The sequence below is a fragment of the Emydura macquarii genome, unplaced genomic scaffold (genome assembly GCF_026122565.2).
Source record: "Emydura macquarii macquarii isolate MOO-44397 ecotype Brisbane River unplaced genomic scaffold, CSIRO-AGI_Emac_v2 contig_2768, whole genome shotgun sequence".
Classification (NCBI taxonomy): domain Eukaryota; kingdom Metazoa; phylum Chordata; order Testudines; family Chelidae; genus Emydura; species Emydura macquarii.
In genome coordinates this window covers 44,499,618-44,526,475 of record NW_027132905.1, presented here as the reverse complement: position 1 = coordinate 44,526,475, position 26,858 = coordinate 44,499,618, and the positions used below count along the sequence as shown (strand labels likewise).

Sequence of the window (26,858 nt, the reverse complement as noted above, 5' to 3'; positions counted from 1 at the left end):
ATTTATTGTGGTGACTTTGCTAAATTAGGTATTTTCAAATGGTTTCTTTTGCAGAAAGGGTTGTATTTAGTTTGGGGAGTGATGGGGTAGGTTGGAGGGTGGAAGAATTATAATACTATTTAGCACTTGTTTAACAAGTTCAGCTGTAGATTTCTAAATGCTTCAGAGATGGAGGTTCCATTTTACAGATGGGCGAACTGAACCTATTTGTCCAGGGTCTCCTAGTAAGTCAGTGATATTAATGGGAGTAGAATCCATGTCTCCCAACTTCCAGTTTGTGTGCCTTGGATCACAGGTTGCTCTGATATTTTGCACTGGCTCTACTCTTCCATAGATCACTTGTTTTGTTAGAGAACATAATAGTCTATATATATAGTCTGCTTTTTGGAACTGCTTTCTTCTTACTAATATTTCTGTGAAATTCTTTGTTGAAATTTCCCACGTGTTTTGTTACCTGATGCTGTAAACGCATAGTGCCTACATGCAATGCATAGCGACAGCGATGTTAAGAAGATGAAAGCCCTTCCGCCCCAGAGCCATACTGAGTGGTTTTTTTAGAGCGGTGGAGCACAGATTGAACTTTGGGTTACATGCTGGGACATACTTCTTGATTTGGCTGATTTTCATTCTATGCTGCTGGTTGTATAGATACGTTGCAGTGCACTCTGGGATATAGTGGGCCGGCGTTTGGGCATTCTAGTCCTCCTGTTATGCAGTACAAGCGCGTAACATGAGGAGTGTGTTCATGGTGGTGGGGATAACGGCTTCTCTGACAACAGTGTGAAGTGCCCTGATTAACTGACACTGAAGCAGTGAGAGACACTAGTATGAGTAGTGTTCAGAGCAATACATTGCCCCAGTCCTCGTTACATAGTAGAGGTGTTCTTGTCTAAAGTCTGCTGATGAGTAAACACAGGTGTCTTCCTTAAAACTGAGATTTTTTTGTTCAGAATCCTGATGCTTTTATTTCTCCTCTCTTGCACTTTTACTGTTCTCTTGTGACACTATTTGGAGACTTGATCCAGTGGTTTAAACAAAGTAAATGGGTGTAATTCAACTCTTGAGTGGAAGTCCAGCCTCAATATGCAAATCAGTGATGGATAATTCTTCCTACACACCACAGAAGGGTTCCCTGACAATTGAGCCAATGTAGTTCTGCTGCCAAGGAAGCAGGGGATAATGGTTAATTCCACAGGGACTGCCTACACCAGTGGTTCCCAGTCTGTGGCCTGGGTCTTTCAAAGTGGCCCACAGCTCCCCTCCCGCTGGCTGCAGAAGGGAGCTGCTGCCTAAGTACCCAAGTGGAGCACGTTGCCAGTGCAGGCTCCTTGCTGCAGCCAGGGGGACGGGAGAGCAGCGCTCCCCTCTCCCTGTATTAGGGAGCATGGCAAAGCACTCAGCCTGGGTCCCTAAGCTCTGGGGTCCCTGCTGGAGCCAGAGAGAGGGGAGCAATGATCTTCCGTCCCCATTGCTGCAGAAGGGGGCCACTGCCTAGGTACCTAGGTGGAGCAAACGGTTTCCCTGCTGCAGCCAGGGGGACAGGAGATCCTCCTCACTGAACTCCTTCCCTCTGGCTGCCGTGGGGAGGGGGGAGGGCTGCTGGCAGTGACTGGTGGCCCTTCACGGTTGTAAAAATTATATTTGTGGCCCTCAAGCTAAAAAGGTTGGGAACCACTGGCCTGCAGTAGCACACAGAAGAGAGGTGCGTAGGTGCAGGGCCCAGAAGATCCACTGCCCTATAGCTCTTCCACCCTATGGTGGGAGCCCAAAAGGGGCATGCAGGGATATTGCAATGGGCTGAACTGGTCTCTGGGGGATAGTTCCTCACCCACTGCGTGGTGCGGGGGAGACTGCACATCTGCCAGCACTTAACCCAGCTGGGTGCTCACATGAAGATTTGGCCCATAGTGTATTGAGAAGAGCTGATTTAAATCATATATTACCTTTCTGGGAGTTAATTTAATTTCCACCACAGTATACACAGTCCAGATTTTCATTGTCACCCACAGTTTTTTGAAGATAGAACTTTGTGCTCACAAATAATTGTGCCCGTATTCTTATGCCTGCAAAAAAAGGAAGCTCAGTCCAGGCCCCTTTAACAATCCAGTCACTAATTATTTAGCTATTATCCTTTTACATTGATTTATTTGTGAAATTCTTTGGGGGCGGGGAGAAATAGAAGCCACAAGTCCCAAAGCTGCAGGCCAAGGTAAATAGCATGTCATAATATATTTAACAAATGAGGATATAAACCATAGAGAAATACACAGGAGAGGAAGAATATATTCCCTGGTTGGGAAGTTATTGAATGTTTAGAGCCAGGGAATAGATAGATTAATCTGGGGAAGGGGAAGCCACAAAAAGGTCCCCAAGCTATAGACTAAGCTGCTAAGTGTGTCAAACTTTACTAGCCGTATAAACCACAGAAAAATATGGATCAGAGCAAGGGGGAAACACATTGCACTGGCTGGGAAGCTACAGCACATTTAGAGCATATTTCCCTTGTTCACCTCTTGCCTTAAAAAAACATCACTGCCTTTGCAGAGTTCCTGGCCCACCAAACCCCTTCCCCATTAACAGAGGAAAATACCCCTCCACACACACTCGCACTGTGGCCTTCAGTGTTTGTTCGCCTTCTCTGTTTGTTTAAGGATTTAGCTCTTGATCCACTCCCACATTTTCCCCTCGGATCCCTCCTTACTAATGACAGGAGCAGATTTGTATGCAGTGTTGTTGTAGCCCTGTGGATCCCAAGGCTATTGGAGAGGCAAGCTGGGTGAGGTACTCTCTTTTTATTGGCCCAGCTTCTGTTGTGGGGAGAGACATGCTTTTGCGTTTACACAGCGCTCTTCTGCAGGAACAGAAGTGCACGGACCAGCTGCTTTTTTTTGTTGTGTTTTTGGTGCTTTAACCCACTCCATCTAGAGCGGACCAAGTCACCTCGTGCGATCCAAGCTGCCTACGCGGCCGCTTTGCCCTGCCTCCTCGCCTGCAGCGCGGGGGGGTGGCAGGACGGAGGGAGCCGAGGAAAAGCCGCACGCCGGCATTATTCCAAGGCGATCCAGGCCGCCTTTTGCTGCCACCCGAGGCTCTGTCTCTTCCCGAGCTGCGCAGCCCGGCGGAGATCACATGTTAAACTGCTGCCGCTGCTGCCTGCCTGCCTGCCTCCCTCCCCCTTTGTAGTGTCAGAGCGCCGGAGTGACAAGCGATCTCTCCGCTCGGAATAGCTGCAGCCTCCCACCTCCGGAGAGGCAGTGCATGGCACCTGAACCTTATTTACCTGTGGCTGCCGGAGACAGAACCAGGTCTCTCCCCTCCTCTCGTGTTTTGCAAGGGGGAGGGAGCGCAGGAGACGGTCTGCTGTAGGGTGGCTGGGTTTGAGGGTTTGGGGTTTTTTTGTATTTATTTTGGAGCTCGCATCAGGCTCGCCGAGATCCCAGGCGAGCTCTGCGAGAAGTCACCGCTGGGGCTCCGGCTTGCAATGGGGCGCCTTTCAGAGCCGGGGAAGGACTTTTATTGCTCATTTCAAGCTCACGCCACCCCAATCTGGATTCAACAGCCTCCTCTCGCCACCGTTATTTTTAGGGGGCATCTGACCCCAAGGAATCTGCAGATAAAACCCACCCTGAAAGGAGAAGCCCCGGGGAAGGGGAGCTTTCTCCTCTCCAAGTGGATTATTGCAAAGTGAAAGAAGAAAGTCTCTTGCTGCCTTGGATTTGAAACCAAACATGAACTGTTCTTAAAAAGGGAAAGGCGGGGGTATTAACAAGCTGTGATCTATTCCCCCTCGAAGGGATTTATTTGGAAGCTTTTTGCCTTTATTCCTACCAAAGTAGCGTGAATCTTTTTGTGTGGGTGCGCGCAAAGACTTTTAACCTTTTTGTCATCCAGTTAGAGAATCACTTTAAAAAAATCATGATGTTGCATGTTCTTTTTCTCCTCGCCTGTGTGGTTTCCCCCTCTAGTTGTAAATAGATTTTGCTGAGGTTTTTGTGATTTTATTTTTATGGAGAGGAACTGACTTGTGTTCCTTGAATGACTGCTAATTGGTATCATTTTGTGCCGAGGGCAGAGCGAATTTTTTTAGTTACAAATATTGGAAGTTTGGGATTCAGTTCTAAGTCGATCTGTATTTTTCGAGGGGTTTTCAAAGCCTTTCCTTTTTTGATGGTTTCAGTTGTTGTATGTGTGCACATTTCTCTCTCTTTATCAACAGCCTCTAAAATGAGAACAGTTGTTACTTTGCTGATTAAAGAGATTTTTTTTGTTTCTCTGCTGATACTCTCTTTTTGTTATCTTTTTACACAGAAACGTTTCATTAAAGGTCTGAGACAGTACGGCAAGAACTTCTTCAGGATCCGAAAGGAGTTACTTCCCAATAAGGAAACTGTAAGTACAATTGGACTTTTATGTAACTTGCTTTTTTTCCCCCCTCTGCTGCTTCTCACCATTTGATCTTATGAAACAGTTTCCTTTTAACCCTAAACTGAGTGTCTGACTCAAATGTATGGAAGAGAAATCGCCAGCTGACAAACGCTACTGTAATTTTTTTCTAACTGCAGTTTTTAAGCATTGTCTTGTTGGAAGGAATCATTGGGGCTGGGAAGGTATTTATGGAATCCAAATCTAATTTTAAATATAGACATCATGGGATAATTCATTTATGTCATCAACTTAAGCTCAAATGGCAATGGGTAATTAAAAAAAGCCTAAATCAAAATAAAATCTAACTGAATCTGGAAGAATTGCTGTCTACTATTACATTTGGACAGCAAATATAGGACTTTTGTTTCCAAATTGATTTAAAGATCATTACTCCTTTGAACTTAATAAAACTACATAAATGTCAAATTCCACTAAAACCGTGGCAATCATTTGAGAAGGGAGGTAGGTGTGGAAGAGTGTTTTACTTTTTTTAAGTGAAAGAAGGTTTGGGAAGCTCTGGGAATCTAGTTAGTTTTTCCATTAGCCTTAATTGCCAGGCCTCTCTAGAAGCTTCGGTTTCCATGCTGCAGGTGTCATTTAACTATTTGTAGGGTGATGTTGGAAAGCAGTCTTCACTATTGCCCTGTATTTTGGGATTAGTGAAGTGAAAATGGAGGTGCAGTGCTTATTTTGCTGAGTGAGAAGTGGAATTCATATTCAAGTGATACTATTGAAAATATTTATTTAAACATCACTGGATGGAGACGGCTATTAAATAATCCATTTGGTATGAAACTTTAATGTTGAGTAGAAAAAATAATTTTAATAGTGTATTTTTAATCATATAAGAATACTAAGATGTTTTCTTCCTGCCTTCATGAGATGTGCCTTTGTGACGTTATATTGTTACAGGACAATCTTTATGGGCTAAAATTAATACCATCATATGAATCAAACAGAAAGGGAGAGTGAAATGTTTACCTTAGAGAGTCTGTCTGTGGATTAATTTACCAATGTTAGGAAATATTAGTTACTGCACCAAGAGCAAACAGAGTTTGCTTTAATATTTTGTTGGATTTTTGAAGTAGAGGTGATATGTAGAGAGATGGCATCTTCTAAGAAATGCTGAAATTGGACAATCCTTAGCAACATTTAACAAATCCAGGATGTAATCAGCTTAAGCAGTTCTTCCTTCGTTATTCTTCAGAATAACTTCCCAGAAATGTATTTAGGATAGATTGGCTTTTAGTTTAGAAGTGATTTTACTGCTAGTAAAATACCTGATTATTGTATACTTCTTTAAAAAAAAAAAAAAAAAGTCAATTTCAGCTACATCTAGTAATAAAATGCATTTAAAATTAAAAATAAAATGCATTCTCTCTCTGCAAAATAATTTTTGTCTGTATATCAAAAAAAGACATTGAATAAAGTAAGGCAAACTGGGGACATATTTCTGACCACGATGCCCCCGTTTCCAGTGCTGTATGATTTGTCTTTTGCTTTTGAACTTGAATTTCTCAGATCTTGTGCTCTCCCTAAAAGTTCTGTGAAGTTGCAAGCTATGTGAAATTTGATACAGGCTGTTTGATACATCACTGTTCAAGCATTACATTTTTATTGTGTTAGGCCTAAACTTTTAGTGCTGAGAAGATTAAGCATTAAGTTGAAGCGATTTGAAGTAGAGTGTAGATGGTATTGAGCAGGCTGCTTTAGTCCAGAGTGGTAACTGATCTACAAGTAACCTTTGACCTACAACAGATTGTTTAATCTCCATTTCCTATTCTTGCCTACAGGTCTCGCTTCTGCTTTTTTAGTGCTCTGTTTGCACTCCTTGTTCACATTAGAAGTTTTGCCTGAGTAAGGAGCGCGGGATCACATGTGTATTTGTTAGTGTTGGACTTCTTGGGTTTGCTTTTTCCTTTACAGTGGAACAAGGAGAATTGCCAAACTGTAAAGCCATGGAATTACATCTGGTGCAGGTTTCTTTCATCAGAATGGCTCCAAACTTCTTGCCTGCCACCATTCTCCTCCAGTGTGAAATAAACTCTTAACCCTTAAAATAGTCTCTTTCCTATTCTTGGCCACTAGACCGTCGCTAGGGATAACTCTAAAATGGCTAAATAGGCAAGATCAGAGCTTTGAGAGCTGTGCCTAAAGTCTGCAAACATTATTTTAAAAGGAGTCAGGGCTATTCCTGAAATGACCTGTCCTAAATGGAGACAAGATTATAGCTCATGCATACTTCTAATTTATCAAAGCTAGCCAGGCAATCATTCATACCTTGGGGGAAGAGGACAAAGGTTATCCCTTGTCTGCTTTGAACAGTTAAAATAAATCTCAGTGATCAAGTACTGGGAAACCCACTTACTGTTAAACCTTAATATCTCTTCTGTTTATAGCATAAACCCCTTCTAGACACTTACATTTATGCTGTTTTCAGTGTGAGAGAACTCTTGCCTAATGCCTGTCTGCTATTGCACAGATCCTTAGTGCAGTGTTGCAAGAGTTATGCTTTAAAGAATCTGATAGAAGAATAAAATTGTTTAAAAACGGAACCTGATTCTCATTTACATGGTCTGCTTTGCACCACTGTTTAAATGGGCCTTAAGCTAGGTGCGAATGTAACTTATTTCTACTTTACTCTGGCTTGGGTGTAAGTGAGAATTAAGTCCTATATCTACTGTTCTTTAGAAGTTTTCCATAAGCCTACTAGAGAACACTTTACTTGAGGGATGCCTTCACTCCCACCCACACCACCTTCTTCCTGCCATCAATGTATCATATCCCTTTAAAGGAAATCTTATACATGTCAATTTGTGCATTTTAGCTGTGACACAGTTTCTTCTAAACGAATAACCAGCAAGGAAAATATCCTGATGAAAGAATGTATTTACTGTATATCAAAGCTGTATGTTTTAGGTCTTCACACTCTCAGTTTATTTCAAAGCAATTATGTCTGAGAGAGGGTTCCCAGTGGGCGTGTGCATAAATAGCTTTAGCATTCTCTTCAAGCTTTTATGAGCAAGACACACAGGAACTAAAGTTAGCTCTGATCTGAGCATGCCCCCTGCTGAAATGGGAATGCTGGAGTTGATTAAAGAAAGCTAACAAGTTTATAGAGCTTTAGTTGGATCAATAAATGTTAACCTTGTAATACTCTGGAGAAGGCCTGTATGTAAATTTGTTTTAATATAATTTTTGTAATTTGCTTTGGGTTTTCATATAACTTTATACTTCTCTTTTCTTGCTATTACCCATCCTCTTTCCCACATACCCTCATGAATAATGTTTTGTACCTCTTCTGGTTAATACTCTGGTGTTCAAAATGGCAAACTCTGTCAGACTCATTTTCAGAGAATCAGAGAAATGTCGGGTTGGAAGGGACCTCAGAAGTCCATGCCCCCACACTGAGGCAGGTTTGATCATGCTAGCAACGTGGTTGGTCCTTTCCCTTAGTAGACCTAAGAAAAACGTTTTCAGAAGCACCTAGCCTCCAACATCACTTTTGAAAATGGATCTAAGTGCCTAGCTTACTTTTGAAAATGGTCTTCTGGCTCCGAAGTCATTCTGAATGTTGGAGTTTAGATGTGCAACTGGGAAGAGGCTCTTTGGTCACCTGCTTTAGCTTTTAAGTAGAAGCTTTCAGGGCCTTAGGTTTTGGGTTTTTTTAAAATAGAAATTCTGTGCCCCATGTTAGTAACCCTCATTTTACTCTACATTCTGCAGAGGATGGCATTGAATTACCTGAGCTGAAGCATTTTCCGTGAAATACCATAGTGATGGGCCTAAAACAGGTGGACTGTAGGGGCTACAGGGCTGGGAGCTGGTGGTCATACGTTTTTCTAAAGCACTTAGCTCACTAGTACTATATAAATGGTAAGTAGAAAGATGGAAAGAAGGTGAGGTGAGCACACTGGTATCCTGGCTTGTTCCAGGCGAGGAGCCAGAGTTGAGGAACAGGTCAGGCAACTCTGCTGTTTGGCTTACCAGAAATTAAAAACGTCCCTTTGATAGAATTCCCGGTCAGGACCAGGAAGAAGAGGGAGCACTGAGTTGTGTTGTTAGGGAAGCAGCATGGTCAACTTTAGAGCTGGGCACTGAGAGTCAGAGCTGAGTTCTATTCCTGTCCTGGCTGATTTGTATGGCGTTGGTAGGTCTCTCAGGGACAGTTGTTGTAAGCTATTTTCTGAAGAGTTGCCAAGAACTTCCACTGAGATTACTGCGCATCTCACAGGATCAGGCCCCAAACTTCTCTTGGCCTCTTATGCCCAGCTTCAAAATGGGAATAACCCTTATCTTTTGAATGACTCATATTTTTTATAGAATACTTGTAGTACTGATACAATGATTGTGGCAGGAAGCTAATTGTGTGCCCATTCTTCACCTGCCAGGCTGAATGGCTAGAGCTCCTTGCATAGTTGCTTAGAGCTTGTCTGCACATGAAAGTTAATTTGGAATAAGGCAAGGTGAGAGTTTAAAGCAGACTAGCTATTCTTGAGTAACTCCACCTGTAGACCCTCTGATTCCGGAATAAGAGTGCCTTTTTCTAGTTTTGTTTAATTCAATTTAAGCAGTTTAGAATAAGGCACTCTTATTCTGGAATTGGAGTCACTTAGGAATAGCTGTTCCACTCTAAATTCATACACAGTGCCACATTCTGAATTAACTTTCATGTGTAGACAAGCCCTTAGTGAAAGTTTAAATAAAAAAAAAAAAAAAGACAGTAAGCCTTTTTGGGGAGGAGTTCAGTCTTTAGTGAAATCTTGCTCTGAGACTCCATGTTGGGTGTAGGGGCTCCATTGGCATCTTGATTTTTGGCTTGGCCAGTTAGCAAGGGACAAGAGTGAAGGCAGTTCATTTAGAAGTCTTATCTCAGGACTGGTGCCATTGCATTTAGCCTCTGAACTCGACAGTGTTTATGAAAAAGTCATGAAGATCAACTGCCTCCCTTAGACCAAAAATGTATTCTATTAAATATGTGCAAAGTACTGAATATGTATAATCCTTTTCTTTAGGCAAAATATTGACTTTTCAGCAGCAAATTCCCTCTGCCCAAACTGAATGCTGGTGGGACTTATCTCTGAGACTAAATAAGCTGTGCTCTGTTAATATTAGTAGGCTAAAATGACTGCAGCGCGAGCTTTCAGCATAAAGTTTTATTTAATTTCCGATTGGGGGGTTAGATAAACAATCTGATTCTTGCCTCATTAATGCTTAATCTAGTGTTACATAATCTACAATATTGGCTTCCTGAGTAGCTCCAACAAAAATACAGTGCTAATCTATTGCAGAAAAGCAGTGGAAGTTTAGAACGGTTGCTGTGTTTAAGGCACCGAGACTGGTGAGGTGTTTGTCCTCTGTACAGTCAGTACTGTATGTAATTAAGCAAATCAGCTAACACAGCCTAAGTAATATTTGTCCAGCCCATTTGTAAACAAATTAAAGGTAATGATTCTTCCTCACTGTATCTGTTCAAATAGCAGATTTTCCTTTAATGGAGGGAAGGGAATAATTACTTAGGTGAGGGGGTTTTTTTCACTTCCTCGGTATAAAATGATGGTTAGCTCTGCATCAGCTTCTTCACATTAAAGTATAACCTAATAATTTATTTCCACCAGTAGCTAAACTTAATTGTGTATACGTGGCATGGACAGTATTACTCACTGTCCTCCTTTCCCACAGGAAATATATTTTGTTTGGATGGTCTATTCCCCTAATGATGGGCTATTAATATACAGTTTGGTTCTGGTGCAATATTTCCCAAGTTGCCTTTGCTTCAGCAGCATAGAGCACTCGAATAAGGATAAGCTAAGTAAGCTTTTTTTTGTTCAAATGCCATACCTTTTTCCTTAATAACTTGTTCTACCCTGATGCAGTCAGAGCTGAAATTTTCCATTAGAGTTTGAAATGACTGCCAACATAAACAGCCAGTGCTTCTTTTGGTTTCACCTCACCTCATTGCTGCTAGTGTTTCCACCCTATGGATATTGCAGTAGGAGGGTTTTATTCTTGTTAAAACGGGGACTAGGCTTCAGACTATTAAATCTGATGGCCTCACACTTTTTTTTTTCTTTTTTTTTTTTGCAGTCATAGCAGATATCCCACTGGGCTATAGTCCAGTTTGAACAACAGGCTCAGGGAAGGGTTAGTTGCTCTCCCTGTGTAAGTGAACCACTGATTCATTTGCATAACAAACAGGCAAAAAAAAACAACCCACACTTCAGTAGGGAACATGTTGGCTTATTTTTTGTTTTTTGTTTGTTTTGTTTTGAACCCAGCTTAGCTGATTAATGGAACCCAGGATATGAGAGTGTCTGTCCTTCAATGTATAGCAGTGTGTTAGGCAGTCGTGCAGTGGTTGACTTTCAACTGCACAACACAAGCAGACGGAGCAAGTCATTGAATTTTATGAAATGTTTAACTTGGAGAAAGCTGAGCCCAAATGGAGAGCATCATAGTCTTAAGTGGTCTTGAGCTCAAAGCTGTTTACAAAGACCAATATTTCTCTGTTGTGGGGGTTCAATAATGTGTATTCACCATGATTTGGCTTGATATTTAGATGAGGACCATTTATGACGGTTAAACCTAATGCAGACTATACTGTTTTATTGGATAGAAAAACAAATGGAAGATTTGGAAAGGTCTCAATAAAAAAACTTATAGGTTCTGATTTCCTCTGGTATATACTGTGTGTTCACTCTGGAAATTATTTTACATCTCATAACACAGATGAATAGAAGATCCATTTCTAAACCTGGACTGCATGTTGGACAACCTCTCAGTTTGGGCTGTAGTTTTTATGTCCTGGTTTATATACCGTACACCATCCTAGTCTTTCTCTCTCTCTGGTTGGAAAGCTATTTCTTTCTGTTCTGTTGTGGCAGGTTGTATCCTGAAGGCATATGTCATCTTTCTGAACACTGCCTATCTATATAGGATGAGTTCAGTTTCATGCCCCAGTGTCACCATTGCATAGCCACTTGTCTAAAGACAAAGTTACACCTTGGGTTAGTCTGCATAGAGCCACAGTCTTCCCTTTCGTGTATATGTGCCCTCCCATTGATTTCAGTGGTAGCACCTTGGCCAAGGGGGTACAATCTGGCCTGGATACGTTGATTTTTTAAAAAGTTTATTTTGTGCTTTTAACAGCCTTTTCCCCACGTGCCATCAAATTAATTTGTTCTTGTGTTTTTAATAGCTTCCTATTCCCCTTGCATCCCCCACTTTCCATCAAATTATCTTTAAAAACATTAGAACAAATTAATTTGGAAGTTTGACAGCTCAGGGTCTGAGCTGCTTGTTTGAGTAGGTGAAGCACCCGGGGACAATAAAAAGGTTCATTGTGTCCATTGGACTCTCCAGTTCTGTGTGGCATGGCAGTAAATCAACTCTATTGTTTGCACAGTGATTGTTTTCTAGTTTACTTATGAGATTGAAACCGATTGTTTATTTTACTCTTCAGGTTTAGAGGTAGTTAAAGGTAAAATATTGTTGCAGGCAAAAGAGGAACCATTAGCCAATTGCATCTTGTTCTGTCAGTGAGCCAGTGTGCACAATTTTTGCTGGGGTGAGGAAAAATACCTACTTGGAGATCTAAGCCAAGAATATTTGAGAAATTGATGCAATATTGCACAACAGTCTCTTTCAGCAATTTAGGGAGAACAATGTGTGACTCTTGGTAATTCTGTTACACTCACCGTATTTTCCTTACCTTCTGTTTGATTTGCTATCATAAGTCATTTTATTGTCTTAGTTGTTTAATCTTTTATTGAGTCATGAGTTCTCTCATTCCATGCCTATGCTACAGGAACAAGCATCCCTTTGAACAGAATGTTTCAGGTCTTCAACAATGAAATTTCTGAAATTTGCATCTTCCCTTTCCTACAAGAAAAGGTGTTAGCTTTTCTTTTTTTGTAGCAGCTGTGAGACTGTACCAGATCCTCAGGCATCAATCTAAGGGTCCTGGGAATCTCAGGTATGTAAAGTAGGTCGGTTTCTTAGGTGTTTGCACAATTTTTTCATTTTTTCCTGTTCAGTTTCATCTATCCTGACAGTCCTTTTCCATGGAGGTGGAGCAGCAAGCCTATCATTTTGCTTTGCCTTCTTCCTATTGCAGAGGGTGAAGATGTGCTTTAGAACTTGGATGTGGTTTTATAAATAAAGTCTCCTGAAGCAGCAGCTTTGTTTGAAACATCCTGTCCGGGGATTGTTGACTCAGCTATAAAATTTGGATAATAGGGCGGTGCTGTAGAATTTGAGTAACTACACAGAGCTAAATAAGCTCTGTTTAGCTCTGTATGGTGTTTTGATTTTAGAAAAATATCCTGATAACCTGTTAAAAAGGAAAACATGGACACTTTCAGATTCCATTTTCAGCCAAATCTTGCTTTCTGTTCAGATAATAGGTGTATTGTCAGAATTAGCACTATAAAAATAATCTTATTGATTGTATTTATAACCCTCCCCATTACTGTAGTATCTGAGTGCCTTACAATCTTTAATATAGTTACATGTCAATGTACAACACCTCGGTGATGTAGGAAAGTAAGCAGTGTTGTCCCCATTTTACAGATGGAAAACTGAAACACAGACATCATAACTTAATCCAGACTGGCGTATGGACTGGTGCAGAGGAGAAGATTGAGGGCTTGACCCTCAAGCTATGAGTATGAATCCTGTTAGTCCTCATTATAGCACATTTTGAATTCTCAGGTAGTAAAATCCACCCAGTCCCATTTTTAGGTTATTAATAAAATACATGTAAATGTTTTAGCGTAGCATTCATTGCTATTTTTAAAATTTATGCAAAATTGTTAGCTGCACGCATGAATGGGTTTTATTTTATTTTTTTGAGGGAGTTTTGGTCTTTGTGTTTGGGCCAAATTTTGTCCTCAGTTACATTCAGGATGCCAATGAATGGATTCTATGGATAGAGTTTTTGCTAGGATTGTTCCATGCTTATGTTTGAGGAACAAGCAGATAGATGTGTGTTGCCTATCAATTTTTTCCCCCTCCCTTTCTTCTGCCTGTTATGCAGTCCAGAATAAAGAGCTTTAGGTGGCAGTGCCTCCCTCCTACCGTATGAAGAGGGCCAAATGGATTTACAGTTTTGTAACTGAGTGGAATTTGGCCCAGTATATTGAAAAAGAATCATCCAAGTATTGCGTCAGATGTGGTGTGTCCTCTGTTTCTGTGCTGGACTGTGTTAGATCTCAGTGTTGAAATCTGCAGGAGGAAATTTTTGGAGCTATCAAGTCCCAGAAGTAAAAAAGGCAGTTTCTGACCAATCCTATATTCCAAGATTGCAAGAGGACCCGGGTAATTGGGAGTTCTTAGCTGTTGAAGGCAGTGTGCGGTTCTCTAACACCGGTATTCATGGCTCCAGTTTCCTGGACATGTGGTTCAATGGAGCAAACCTGTTTCCGGGCAAGTGACTGTGTGCCAAAAAAGTGATCAGATTTTGGGAGTGAGCAGACTACTTCTTTATGTTTCTTGCCTGCCACACCGGGCATGAAATTAACTTTCTTCTCATACAACAGATCATTGGCCTTAAATCACAGCTTCGTAGTCCAGATGCACTGTAAGAATCATATCTACAATGTTATCTTGGCATAAAATCTGGCCCCCAAATACATTATTCAGTCCTAAATATTCCTGTAATATGCTGCTATAACTGTGCCGTGAGAGTCAGACAATGATAATTTTAGGAGACAGATGCACTCATTTTGTTCTTTTTGTTTCAAACCAGCTGTAAAAAAGCAAAAGCTAGGCTTGATTACTGGCTTCTTCTAGCCAAGGAAAACTCCCTGGAATTTTACAGCTTCTAGAATAAATTGGGAACAGCGTGTTATGGGACAGTGATTTTATTTGAGGGGGTCTGTGGCATGAGGGGAGGTTGTTGAGCTACCAGTACCCTTTGGTGGCATTATAGCCCCGTAGTTCAAGATATTTATTTAATACAGCATACAGAAACCCACTCTCTTTCCTCCTGTCTTCCTCTTCTGCTCCAAAACTCTTCCTCACAGGAAGGTGCTCACAACATCCTTTTGATAGGAGTCAGATATTTTTGCTGCAGTAAGTGGATTATGGTTGATCAAAGGAATGGTGCATTTCTTTGTATAAACATCCATTCCTTTCATTGCCTCAAACTGTTAAGAGAGCAGAGAGGCTGATCCCTATCTTTCATTGAAATCAGTGGGAGATAGTTTTTGAACTTGCACCATTGATATCTGCAGGAACGAGTCCTTGTAGCCATGAATACCTTGCAACATCAGGTCCACATTCTTTGGATCTTTTACGGTTTCCAGAGCTGTCCTCATTTCTGTAGACACCACAATGCAGTTGCACAGCAGAGAAGTAAAACACAAAGCAGAATATTTGCTTCTTGGCCCATTAGAAAAATAAAAGGGGACATACTGTTGCCAACCCCAAGCGTTCAATAATCATGAGTTAGATTTCACAAAAAAATCATGAAATTGGCTTTAAAATCTTAAACATAATGAATTTTGAGTTATTTTTATTTCCCTTCTGCTTTTTTTGAGCCTTTAGGGTTCATGTTTTCAATCTTTTTTTCTGCAACTGTGACGTCTAGAAATGACCTTTTATTATAAATAAATAAAAGCTGAGATTGTCATGTAATCACCTGACTCCAGAAACTGGGGCCTTACGGAAAAGCACCAAATATCATGAGACTCATGATCAAATTGTGAGAGTTGGCAGAGTTGGGGGTGGGGAAATCCTTATTTCTTTTGACCATCTGGTAAAGGCAGAATTGGCAGGGAACATTTCCCTGCCTCCCACACTGCAGAGAGACTGTGACAAACAGAGTAAAATATCAACTACCCCCCCAAAAGGAGGTGACAAATGACTCCTTACCACTGTGAAATCCATCACTCTCTTCATCTGGACAGAATGTTTTCATTTGATTTTGCTCCCATTTTCCATGCTCCTTTTCCCCCCCAGCTTCCCTGACAGGAGCTGTATTATTTCTTATGGTGCATCTAAAACCATAACCTTCCCTCCCCCCCCCCAAAAAAAAAGGGAGGGGGTGCATTCCATGTAATAAAACAGAACTCTTTTCCCCATTCCATCTTGAGAATTCTCCCTGTTGTTTAATTCTGAGCCTGCTTTGGGCCTACTTGTTCCGAGTAAGCACTAGTACATCCCCGAGGAACTCTTGATTTATTTTGCTAACTCTGCCCTTCTCTGTCTGTGGTTCAGAAACCTTTAATGATCTGTGAAGCTCCAAGACTTCAGAACAAAACAGTAGTAGTTTTAAGAACCTCCCCTACTACATAACAGTCCTAACACTTTCCACATGCTGGGTTTTTGACCTCAGGAAAGGCTGACCTCCTACAAATTCGATTGTACAGCAAAGCATCTTGGATTTGGGCTCACTAATGCCATTGTGAAATTTAAAAAAAAAAAAAAAAAGCAATGAAATTTCTGGGCTCCTGGCCAGAGAATAGGATGTGATACAGTGAAAATGTTTCTGTTGCTCTTTGTTATTCCTCAAGCTTTGATTAGCTTTGTTTCCAGTAAGCTTAATTATGTTCCCTTTATTTTTTTATGGCTAAGGAGGTGATCCTTTAAAGCTGCGTCTTTCATTACCCAAATTGCAGCAGTTGGAGGGAATCGGAGAAATAAATCCTGCCAACCAAAATCCTCACAAAACACTGAAAACAGATCTCCTTTGCTCCTTCTTTACTTAGATTTTCTCCAAAGCCGTGAAAGAGACAGCCCCACCACACTTTCATTTTCTACCCCCTGCATTCCCGTCCCGAAAGTCTTCCCCCACCTAACCTAACTGCAAAATAAGCCTTTTGAAGCTTTATTAAAAAAGAAAAAGAAAACGATGATGTGCACACTGAGAAGCCCCTTTTGGCTTCCCTTCAGCTCTGACTTTGGCTTCCCTTGTCTGGGGTAGGGTCGAAACTGCCCAAATGCTACATTCTCTTTTTATGAGGTGAAGTTTCCTATGTCTCTCTTGGAGTCTAATATTGTCATACATGTCTCTATTTTCATGCCCTCAGCCAAGCAGCACAGATGGACAGCATTGTGCAGGCAGAGAATAATACAACATCCTGAGAATTCTGGGGCACTGAAGGAGAAAATACAGTAGGCATATAAACATAGTACATACAACATGAAATTCAATAAAGAAAAGTGCATAGTTACTTCACTTAGGAAGGAAAAATCATATGCATAACTACAAAATAAAAAATAACTGGCTAGGCGCAGTCCTGCTGAAAACCGTGTCGGGTTATAGTGGATAACAAGCTGAATATGAGTCAACAATGGGACGCAGTTGCTAAAAAGGCTGATATAATTCTGGAGCGTATTAACCCGAGTGTAAGATACAGACGGTAATTGTCCCACTGTACTCTGCATGGATGAGGCCTCAGCTGGAGTACTTGTGTCCAGTTCTGGGTGCCACACCAGGAAAGATGCGGACAAGTTGGAGAGAGTCCCCAAGAGATGAACAAAAACGATAAAAGGTTTAGAAAACCTGACCTACGAGGAGAGGGTTAACAAAATTTAAAAAACAGGGCATGCTTAGTCTTGAGAAAAGAAGACTGAGGGGGGACCTGTTAAGTTTTCAGTTATGGCACAAGGGTTGTTATAAAGAGGATGGTGATCAGTTGTTCTCCATGTCCACTGGAGGGTGGACAAGAAGTAATGGGCTAATCTTCAGCAAGAATGCTTCTAATTAGATATTAGAAAAAACTTCCTAACTGTAAAGGTAGTTAAACTCTGGAATAGGCTTCTGGGGAAAGTTGTGAAATCATGGGGAATTAAGAATAGGTTGGATTAACTCCTCTCAGGAATGATCTAGGTTTACTTTCTCCTGTCTCAGCACAGGGGGCTGGACTTGATGAACTCTTGAGGTTCCCTTTGACCCTCCATTTCTGTGAATCTATGGTTGCATACGCCAAAGAAATGTAAACACCATGCATTTCCTGCATCATCGCAAGTATTGTCAGCGCAGTAGCGTAAACAGAACGGCTACAGCTTTTTATATTTTTTGCTTATTCCATTGTATCTCCACACCTCAGTGTATCAACCCTGGCCTGTTTAATCACAATTTTTGCCTGCTGTTGGTCTTGGTGTTTATAACAGACCTTGAGTCTTTTTTAGTTGACAGTCCAAGGTGGGAGAAAGAGGAATGATGGTCTCAAGTTAAATTAAAATAACTTCTTATTTCTGAGGGCCCAAAGACATGTTCTGTGCATTCATTTTCCTTGCATATCTGGCGGGTGGAACCTCATCTGAGTATTGTGACTTCATCATGCTTTGTGTGCCCATTGGATTCTGCTCCTCTTGATTTGTGTGCAATGTTCTTTAGCATTGATAGAGCTGTATTTCACTAGGATCTTGCCTGATTTCCTTTCAGTTTAGATGACACAAAGGCCATGCTTTCTCCCCAGTGTTTCCTTTCATTATATTAAACTAATAGAACTGGAATGTTTAATGGTTTAGATTTTGGAAGACCATTGCTTACAGAAGCACGTATCATTGTTTTTGTGTTAGGACCCTGGTTATTACCTGCAGAGTTTTATCATTGGTGGGTTCTGTGATTAAAAAATGTGCACATTCCACCTTACACAACTGGTCTGCTCAAAGAGCATATATAGGGAAAATGCACTCTTTCTACTTCCTGCTGTTCAGTCAGATCCAGCACATAAAATAACTCTGTGGGTTGCATTTCTGGACTTTCACCTTCTTGCAATGAAGTGATATGGACAAAAGGCCTTCTGCCTTCAGTGTTGTGTTAAAGTTTTATTGATTTAACAGTTTCAGCATATGTTATTATTCTGTGCCATTTGATGTGATAGGTTTTTGTTTCGTGGTTTTAGAAGTACATCCTTTTGTTGCAAGGAAAGGAGCATTCTAAAAAGCATTTGTCTGCTCAACATGGGCACAGAGTATTTTTTCTATTTATATGCTTTTAAAACCAGAACAATATTTTTGTTTTATAGATAAATCTGTTTCTCCTACTTGTAGTTTTTTGTGAAATTCTCTGCTAATGGAATTCCATTAACTTCAGTGGAGTTGCACCAGCAGAGACTTTAACCCGACAATTATATGTGGTATACTTAAAAACCAAAAAGGTATTTATTTTGCTTAGCAAGTGTTGCATTTGACAATTCTGTGCCAATTGTACAAGGCATAGTTACCGATTGTAAACTGTCACTTAATTGTTGTTAGTGTAGTTGAGTGAGCTGATACCTTAGGCCTCAACCTGACCCATGAGGTCATTGACTTCAGTGGGACTGTTTTACAAGTTTAAAGCCTATGTGTGTGTTTACGATCAGGCCTCTTCTCATCACTTTATAATACAAAATGTGCTATGAACTTCTGCTGTGAATCGCAGATTGAGTCATGACCATCTAAATCAGTGGTTCCCAACCTTTTTGGCTCAAGGGCCACAAATATAATTTTTACAGCCCCTGAAGGGCCACTAGTTCCTGCCAGCAGCCCCCGTCTGCTTCCTCCTCCGCAGCCAGAAGGAAGGAGTTCAGGGAGGAGGATCTCCCGTAACCCTGGCTGCAGCAGGGAAACGGTGCGCTCCACCCGGGTCCCCAGGCAATGGCTCCCTTTTGCAGCCAGGGGGACGGGAGATGGGTGCTTCCCTCCCTCTGGCTCCAGCAGGGGCCTAGGGACCCAGGTGGAGTGCTGTGCTGTGCTCCCTGCTACAGCCAAGGAGAGGGGAGTGTTGATCTCCTGTCCACTTGGCAGTAGCAAGGAGCCTGCACCAGCCACACACACTGCCTGGGTACTTAGGCAGAGGCTCCCTTCTGGACCAGTGGGAAGGGAGTCATGGGACACACTGAAAGACCCCGCGGGTCACTTTTGGCCCACGGAACACCGGTTGGGAACCACTGATGTTAATAATTCTGCTGGCATGTAGGAATTGCACTTTGAAAGATTTTCTCTGCTCATTTCTGTAGCTGACTAAAGTTAGCAAGTAGATCTTACATTTGATTAACATAAGAAGACTTTGCTGCACTCCTAGGTTTCTGCTTTTTCCTTTCTGCAAACCAGTGTTGTATGTTTGGGTTTTTTTGAATGTGTAGTGTTGTTGTTGCCCTGTCAGTCCCAGTATATTAGTAAAACAAGGGGGATGAGGTAATATGTTTTATTGGACCAACTTCTGTTGGTGAGAGAGACAAGCTTTTGAGTTACACAGAGAACACGGATTTAGCTTTAACCTTTTCAAACAAACTTGTGTGAAAAAGCTATGGAAGATTTTTTTACATTAAGTTTTATTATACTTCTGATTGCTTTCGTTGTCATTTATGGTTGGAAAAGGGGGACAGAGTCCTGCACATACTATTCACTCTTGGTTCAAGTTTCCTATAAAGTTCAGATTGAAATGAGCTAGAAAAATCAGAATAACAGGGACCACTTTCTTGGACTAGTAGACTAGTTGGTTCCAGACTTTGTTATGTTTGCTTCTGTTGCTATCCAAGAATCCATCTTGTTTCCTTTGCTGCCAGAAATACTCGTTTGTGTTGTTTATTCACCACTTGTTCCTTACCTATCACCCTCCAACTATTGCAACTTGAGCTCCAAAAACACAGTAGATCCAAGTTGGTTGGTGTCTAGTTTGGCCTGCCACTGAAGTCGGGCAAACCCATTTATGAATTACTCTTGTCTCAGTAAAAGGATCAGAAACACAAGTTTCAGTTTGGAAAGTATCCCCTAGTTCTTCCTTTCCTCTCTTCTCCCCACCCCCTGGTTCCCCAAAGCCACCTTCATGGGCAGCGTACAGAGAGGATTTCCATTTGGTTTTATTAGAGAGGTGTCCTTGAAGGACAGCAGGAAAACTGTTGCATGCTGCCAAAGCTTTGTTTCCTCTCTATTGTTTTGCTGCTCACTTCATTAATTATTAATGTTAACATTGTTTGCTTGAAGGCTTGCTAGGTTCCTTGGCAGTTCTTGTTTTTCTCCTCCATGCCGGATCTGTTAAGGCTGGAATACCTGCCCTCTGAGAAGCAGACAGGCAAATAGTAGGTTGCAGTCACTTCCATCTTATCTGAGAAGGAACATTGTGCACCCATTAATTAAATCCTCTAATTAGGTAACAGCACTTTGTGAGAAGTTTATACTTTGTTTTGTAGCATTTCTTCAGGCCTTCCATAACTCAGAACCTCTTGAATGATTTGCTATAGATCAGTGGTTTCCAATCTTTTTTCATTTGCGGACCCTGAAAAATTTTCGAATAGAGGTGTTCCCTTTGGAAATTTTAGACATAGTCCGTGGACCACAGATTGAAAACCACTGCTGTAGATCAAGCAACCCCTCCAGTCCCTTGAGTGCTGCAGTCCCATCTCAACCTCTTCACTGGCTTTGGATCCTTACTGATTTGCAGTCACTTGGATACCTGTCGCAAATTTTGTGGTGTGTTAATAATCGAACAAACCACAAAAGAGAGGCTAACGAACCACAGAGAGAGACGTCTACGTTTAGTTGACAACTGTGGTTAAGAAGCTACTTGATGATGCACTAGTAAATGCTCTGTAGTATGTTTGGTAAAATAAGGAAGTGTTGGTAGAAACATTGTTTACAGCATTGTCCGTGCTGCTAAATCTTTGCTGAGAGATGAGGAGAGGCTGCCAGATTTTACTGAGCTTCATACTTAGATGTTCATGGAAACTAAGACTGATCACCCTAAAAAAATGAACAGAAGCAATTTTTAAAAATTATTTTGATTTTGTATATTACCTATACATATTATTCGGGTCATTAAAGTGCCATTGTGGTATAGTACTTCATAAACCCCCCCCCCCTACTAAAAAACTTTTAAAAGTTTAACCTTCAAGTGTGCTACAAGGCTCATCTCTTGGCCCTGACTCATGAAGGGGCTTGTGAGTCTAGGCAGTGAGAGGAGGTTATGGGTTTTTGGTTGGAGAGTGTAACTTCCTTATTTTTGCTATGATTTTGTTATGGGTATTTGTGTTCTGGGAGTGACTGTGGGGAGACTGTTAAGTTATATGCATTGCACTTTTTAAAGAGAGGTTCATTGGTACTCGGAGTTTGGGATGGGTGCTCTTTCATTTTTATATTACAAAGAGAAATATGTAAACCCTTGCACCTTTCAATTCATGCTCTTTGTCCCATGTGTTTCATCTACTAAAAAACCCTTAGAATCGTCCAGGAAAAAAGGCTGTTAGCTTCCTGAAGCCAGTCCTTTTGTCAAAGGCCAAAAAGGAAATCACCCATTCTTTTGGAACATTAGATTTAATTCTTTAGTACGTTAAACCACTGCTGGTTTCCTATTGCGTTTTTAAAAAAAAAATTCAGTGAGATAAAATGGTAGTTGTTTGAGGGAATCATGTTTCAGAGGGGAAGCTGACCTATCATCTCTTACTATCCAGTTCACCCTCCTCCTCCATACAAATACCATGAGATAGTTTTATAGGAAAGTCATAGGATTGCTCACGGGTCTGTCACCTGTGTGTGAATGTGCTCTCCAGCTTTGCTCAGTTTAGCTCCCTTTCATTGTTGCAATATGCAATGTTTTTTTCCAGTTCACTGTGTCTTCTCGTTTCTTTCCTATTATGGAAAATTGTTATAAGATTGGAATGTGTGCACAGCCTTCTGACTTTTTGACTGGCCTCATCGTGTGCACTCATATATGCTTTTCTGCGGAGGAGGCTGGCACATAAAGTAGCCAAAATAACAGCACTGTGATTTTCATTACCAATATCACAAGAAAATCATCCTGAGTGGGTTTAATTTAAAGGTTTTTTTCCCCCCTCATGCTGATGAAAGGCACTGGATTGAATGCCTGCAGATCTGTCACAAAGCCTGCCCTGAAGAAATCACTTCTGGAGCTGAGAGGACAGTTTGGTCTCCATAACCCATTCAGTTTTTGGCCACTGTCCTTAGACTGCCAACGTGGGGTGGGAGGGGGAGAGGAGAGCGGTCAGCTATTAGGGCCAGTTGTGGTAGTGGTGGCGTGTTTGTGAGAGAGAGACCTGTCTGATGGGAACAGGATTGGGATTAGCAGGCACATTTCATGTAAAACACCCAAGTTATTTATTTAATATTTGAAATAAAATGGCACATTTAAGCATGCTGTGATGTTTTTTGGTTTTCTTGTTAGAAGATGGAATTCATATTGCTAGCACTAGCAAGTGTTCATCCTCTGTTGGAAAACAAGGGTATGCGCAGGTACCTATTAAAAGTAGCAGTAGTTTGGATTTTAAGAGAAATTATTACTATTGGCTTGTCTACATGGGGAAACTGACTGGCAAAACTATAGTGGAACAGAGTAATTACACCAGAGTAAAGGCACATTTATTCTGGAATAATGTCTACATGGGGAGATATACCAGCATAGCTATAGAAGAAGTAGTATGCAGCTGTATTTCTGCTGGATAATTTCCCCACGTAGACAAGCTTTTATATATTGTGGGGGGAGATGAAATTTAAGACTGCAATACCAGTTTATTTTAATCTGCCCAAAAACCGGTTATTAAAACTATCGGCGTGCATTCAGGGACTGGTGGTTGCCAATTGCAAAGGCACTAATAGACTGACAGTACTACTGTCTCTGAAAAGGAAGTTACAGAGTTTTCAAATGTACAGTTATTGTTAGCCTTCTGGAGATCATTGACTAATGTGTCATGGGCCACCTATCCTATTTAAGACATTAAAAATGTGGAACTAACTACCTTGTGATTGCGTGGTACTCTTTCTCTAACATACGCCACTGAGGTCATGGATAGTGTTCCTCACACCCCGTCGATGCAAACATATGCATTGAAGGTCAGTAGTTCTAACTTGCATCATTCCTATTGAAAGTAAAAGTGGCCTTGAAGAAAATCTAAATGGGTCCCTATGTTGCCTGGTAAAATTAGCTGTCACCTAAAATCTGAAGTTCTGTAAGAAAAGTGTAAACCATTGTTAATTAAATTGTGGCAGGAAAAACGTGTGAGCTGTGTCCACATTTGATTTTCTGTTTGGGTTTGTAATTAAGCAACAGGAGATTTTTTTTAATTGCTTTTACATCTCAGTGCTAGAACTGTATGTGGCAGTATTTGGCCTGTTGATGTGGTAATCCCAGTGGACAGAAATTTCTCTTATCTTCTCTCCCACTGTCTGCCAGCCACTGCCTGATTGACTGCAACTGTGGCGAAGAGGCTTGCAAGGATGAGGATGTAGAATTAGAAGGCTTTGGATCAATATAAATCCCTCCTATCTCTTAGCCTTACTCATTTGCATGAGTTTCCAAGAGGATGGTAGCTTTGAGCAGCTGCATTTCTGCCTCAGTGGTGGTCTCATCAGAGATCCAGGGGCTTCTGTCTCATCACTTCTCCTGAATGTATATATGAGGCTATTAGGAGAGAGAGCAGAGAAAGGGATGCAATGCTTTCAGTATGCTGATGACACACATCTCTACATTTCATATGACCCAGAGACTGAATGAGACTGGGACTTGAATGAAGCTCAGTCCAGACAAGTCACTGTTAGTATGATGGGTGAAGCAGCAAAGGAGTTGGTGCAGGTAATTTCATCACCTCTCTTTGGAGGTGTGCACTTGCTGTTTCAGCACATCTTGCAATTTAGGAATTTTGTTAAAGCCAGATCTGCTCCTGGAGGTTCTGGTCACATTCTGTTTTTGCTATCTGTGCGTGGTAAAAAGTGGCCACTTCTTCTGGATGCAGACCTTGCTGCAGTTATCCATTCCTTTGTAACTTCAGGAATAGAGTATTGTACTGAGTTTTATGTAGGATTGCACCTTGAGTCTATCCAGATCTGTGTCAAATGACTAACTGAACTGCTCCCTGAGAGCTAACAATCTGATGGTACAAACTGGGCAGAAGCGTTCAGTCTCAATGAGTTCAATCCATCACGGAGCAGGTGAGTTTTTAGCTATTTCTGGAAGGAAAGCGATTTGTGATATAGCTGGAGATAGGAAAGCCACAGAAAGTTCCCGAGAGCTTCATATGAAGGTGAATAGCATTTTGGTGTTACATTTAGCAGATGATGTTAACCACAGGGAAAAACAGTGGGGTAGAAATGCATGCCCTTACTATGAAGTTATTGGAAGTTCCAGAGGCAGAGGAGATTTCTCCGACCCGCAGTAGCGTACACAAATAAATCAGTTGGTATTTTCTGTCAGGTTATGCAGGTTGCGTGTGTGAGAGAGAGAGAGAGAGAGAGATCAAACCATATATAATATATATGTTTCAGCCATGCTGACTGTAAATTTTTGCATGGATCCGTGCAGAATAGAAATCCTTGAGAACAGCTATTAAAATGTTCTATTCATAGCAGCAGTGTTAGTCTGCGTGTCACTTGCATCAGTCAGAAAGCTGCTCCACGAATGGCTGAAACTTTAATAGCAAACATCCCTCCAGGGTTTGTAATTTTCTAGACAAGATGGCCGAGTTGATAGAAATGTTTTCACCACAACCTTGCAGCAGATGTTTGCCCTGGTGCTGGCTTAACAAATGTTGAACATAATTCATTACTGCCTCCTCTTCCGTATTCAGTGGACTCCTTATCTGGTGCTTTTTATAAATATTTTGTTTCAGGCTGTAATTAAAGCTGCTAAAAGGAAGGACTGGCAGGAGGATGTAGTGGACTATGTGTACAATTGCAGCAGCTGTCCTGTGTTGACAGAGAAGATCAATTGTTTCAGCGTTGCAGTTTCTGCAGAGCAGGATGGCTGAGAAGAGAGGCGCTCTGGAAGCAGTGGTTATCACCATTATTACTTTTACATTTTAATTTCATAGATTGAGATTTGGACACACAATTTCCGGGACTAGATTAATTTGATTCTCATTTGCACACTATCGTGTGTAAAGCCAAACTCTTGCAAATGGTATGGAATCTGTAAAGGTTTTTCTTTTGTAAACCAAAAAAAATTCCATTTCTTTTGGCATCAATAATTTTCTGTCATCAATTTTAGATCCAGATGTGACAGTGATCAGCACCAGGGCACTGTGATTTTTGTGGTTTGCTTCTGTAGTTCCATGACTTCAGAAAGACTGAAACCATTATAGATATTAGAAAAATGAACTCATCTCAAAATTTCTGCCCTGCTGTTTTTACTTTCTTTTCAGTCTCTCATGTTTTAAAGAGGAGGATGTCATGTTTGTCTTATTGGCGAGCTCAGAGCACTGCCATTGTGTCTCCTCTCTGATCAGGAGAGGGGTGATCGAGACCCCATGGCTTATGCAAGGGTTCTGATTCTGCAAGGAGCAGAATGCCCTCAGTTGAAAAGCCATCAGGTGGTCTAAACTTTTGGTCACTAATACATGGGACTGAATTTGAACCAGTGACTTAGAGGTGAAAGGCAGCACGTCCCATTTTCTGTCCTCCACATCTCCCCTTTCCATCTTTGGAGATGTGAGCATATATCTGCTTGTATTCTTGATCCCTCACTCCTACGGCACTTTGGATATTGAGCTATTGCTTGCATCATTACATGGTATGAATTATGTCAACTAAACATCCTCACATAACATCATAATTATATTAGGTCAGATTATTTTAATGCCATGTTTAATTTATATTTTTGTGAGAGAGAAATGTTTTAAAGGCCCATTGATACTGCATGTGGAACTTATAAAGAAAGATTCCACTTAGTGATGAGTCAGTTTCTAGAATGCATCCTGTCTTCTGTATTTCGCTTCCTTTGTTTTAGTATTATTTGCATGAAAATAACATCCGTTTGCATTTTTCTTCTCCCTTTGTTACCCACCTGACGCCATCAGCCGTGCCCTTTCAATGATCTCTGCAGCAGCTAACTGTGATTGCAGAAACACAGGGAATCCCAATTATGCTTCTGTTTACTTCAGTGGGAGCAGAACTGGGCCCTGGTTACTAAGGCTGGTCTACAATACAGAGTTTTGTCTACAAAAGTCAGCTTCTGTCCACAAAACAGTGGAGGTGAACAGACTGAAATGCTCCTCCCACTGACATATCTCCCCTGTTACGCCGACCTCATAAAACCACTTCAACGAGAGGTGAAGCATAGGGCTTATGTCCGTGCAGTTCGGAGGACAGTGTCAGTGTAGACACTGCATTCCTAACATTAGATGGTGGGCTGTCATTCTGGTCAATTTCAGGGCTCCCCTGAAGCTGTGAAATTGACAAGAAAGTTGGTAGCTAGAGCCCTGCTGCTTCCTGCTCTCTTGGAGAGCTGAGCCCCTGGATCCTGCTCCTAGCTGGAAGCAGGTCCGGGCGAGAAGCCCGCAGGGAGCCTGTGGGGCAGCCAGGGCTCTCAGCTCCCCACACTGCCGCATCAGGTTGGTGGAAGTGCTCCTGGTGAGGGGACATACCACTGACCCAAGGAGGGTAGTGTGGACATCAGCCACCACAGTAATTAATGCGGTGTCTGTGAATTGACCTAACGTAGGTCAGCTTAACTTTGTGGTATAGACAAGCCCTAACTCGGGTGAGATATAAGCAGA

The 26,858-nt window shown here is 41.4% G+C and overlaps 1 protein-coding gene across 6 annotated transcripts in view; it reads left to right on the top strand.

The window, feature by feature from the left end:
- The window catches only part of RERE (arginine-glutamic acid dipeptide repeats), a 361,123-nt gene that overhangs the window by 282,502 nt on the left and 51,763 nt on the right, over nt 1-26,858 (top strand). For all 6 annotated transcript variants that reach the window (XM_067567315.1, XM_067567314.1, XM_067567311.1 and 3 more), the window contains one exon: nt 4,309-4,389. In XM_067567315.1, the coding sequence (XP_067423416.1) occupies nt 4,309-4,389 (81 nt within the window). The remainder of the gene's footprint in view (nt 1-4,308; nt 4,390-26,858) is intronic.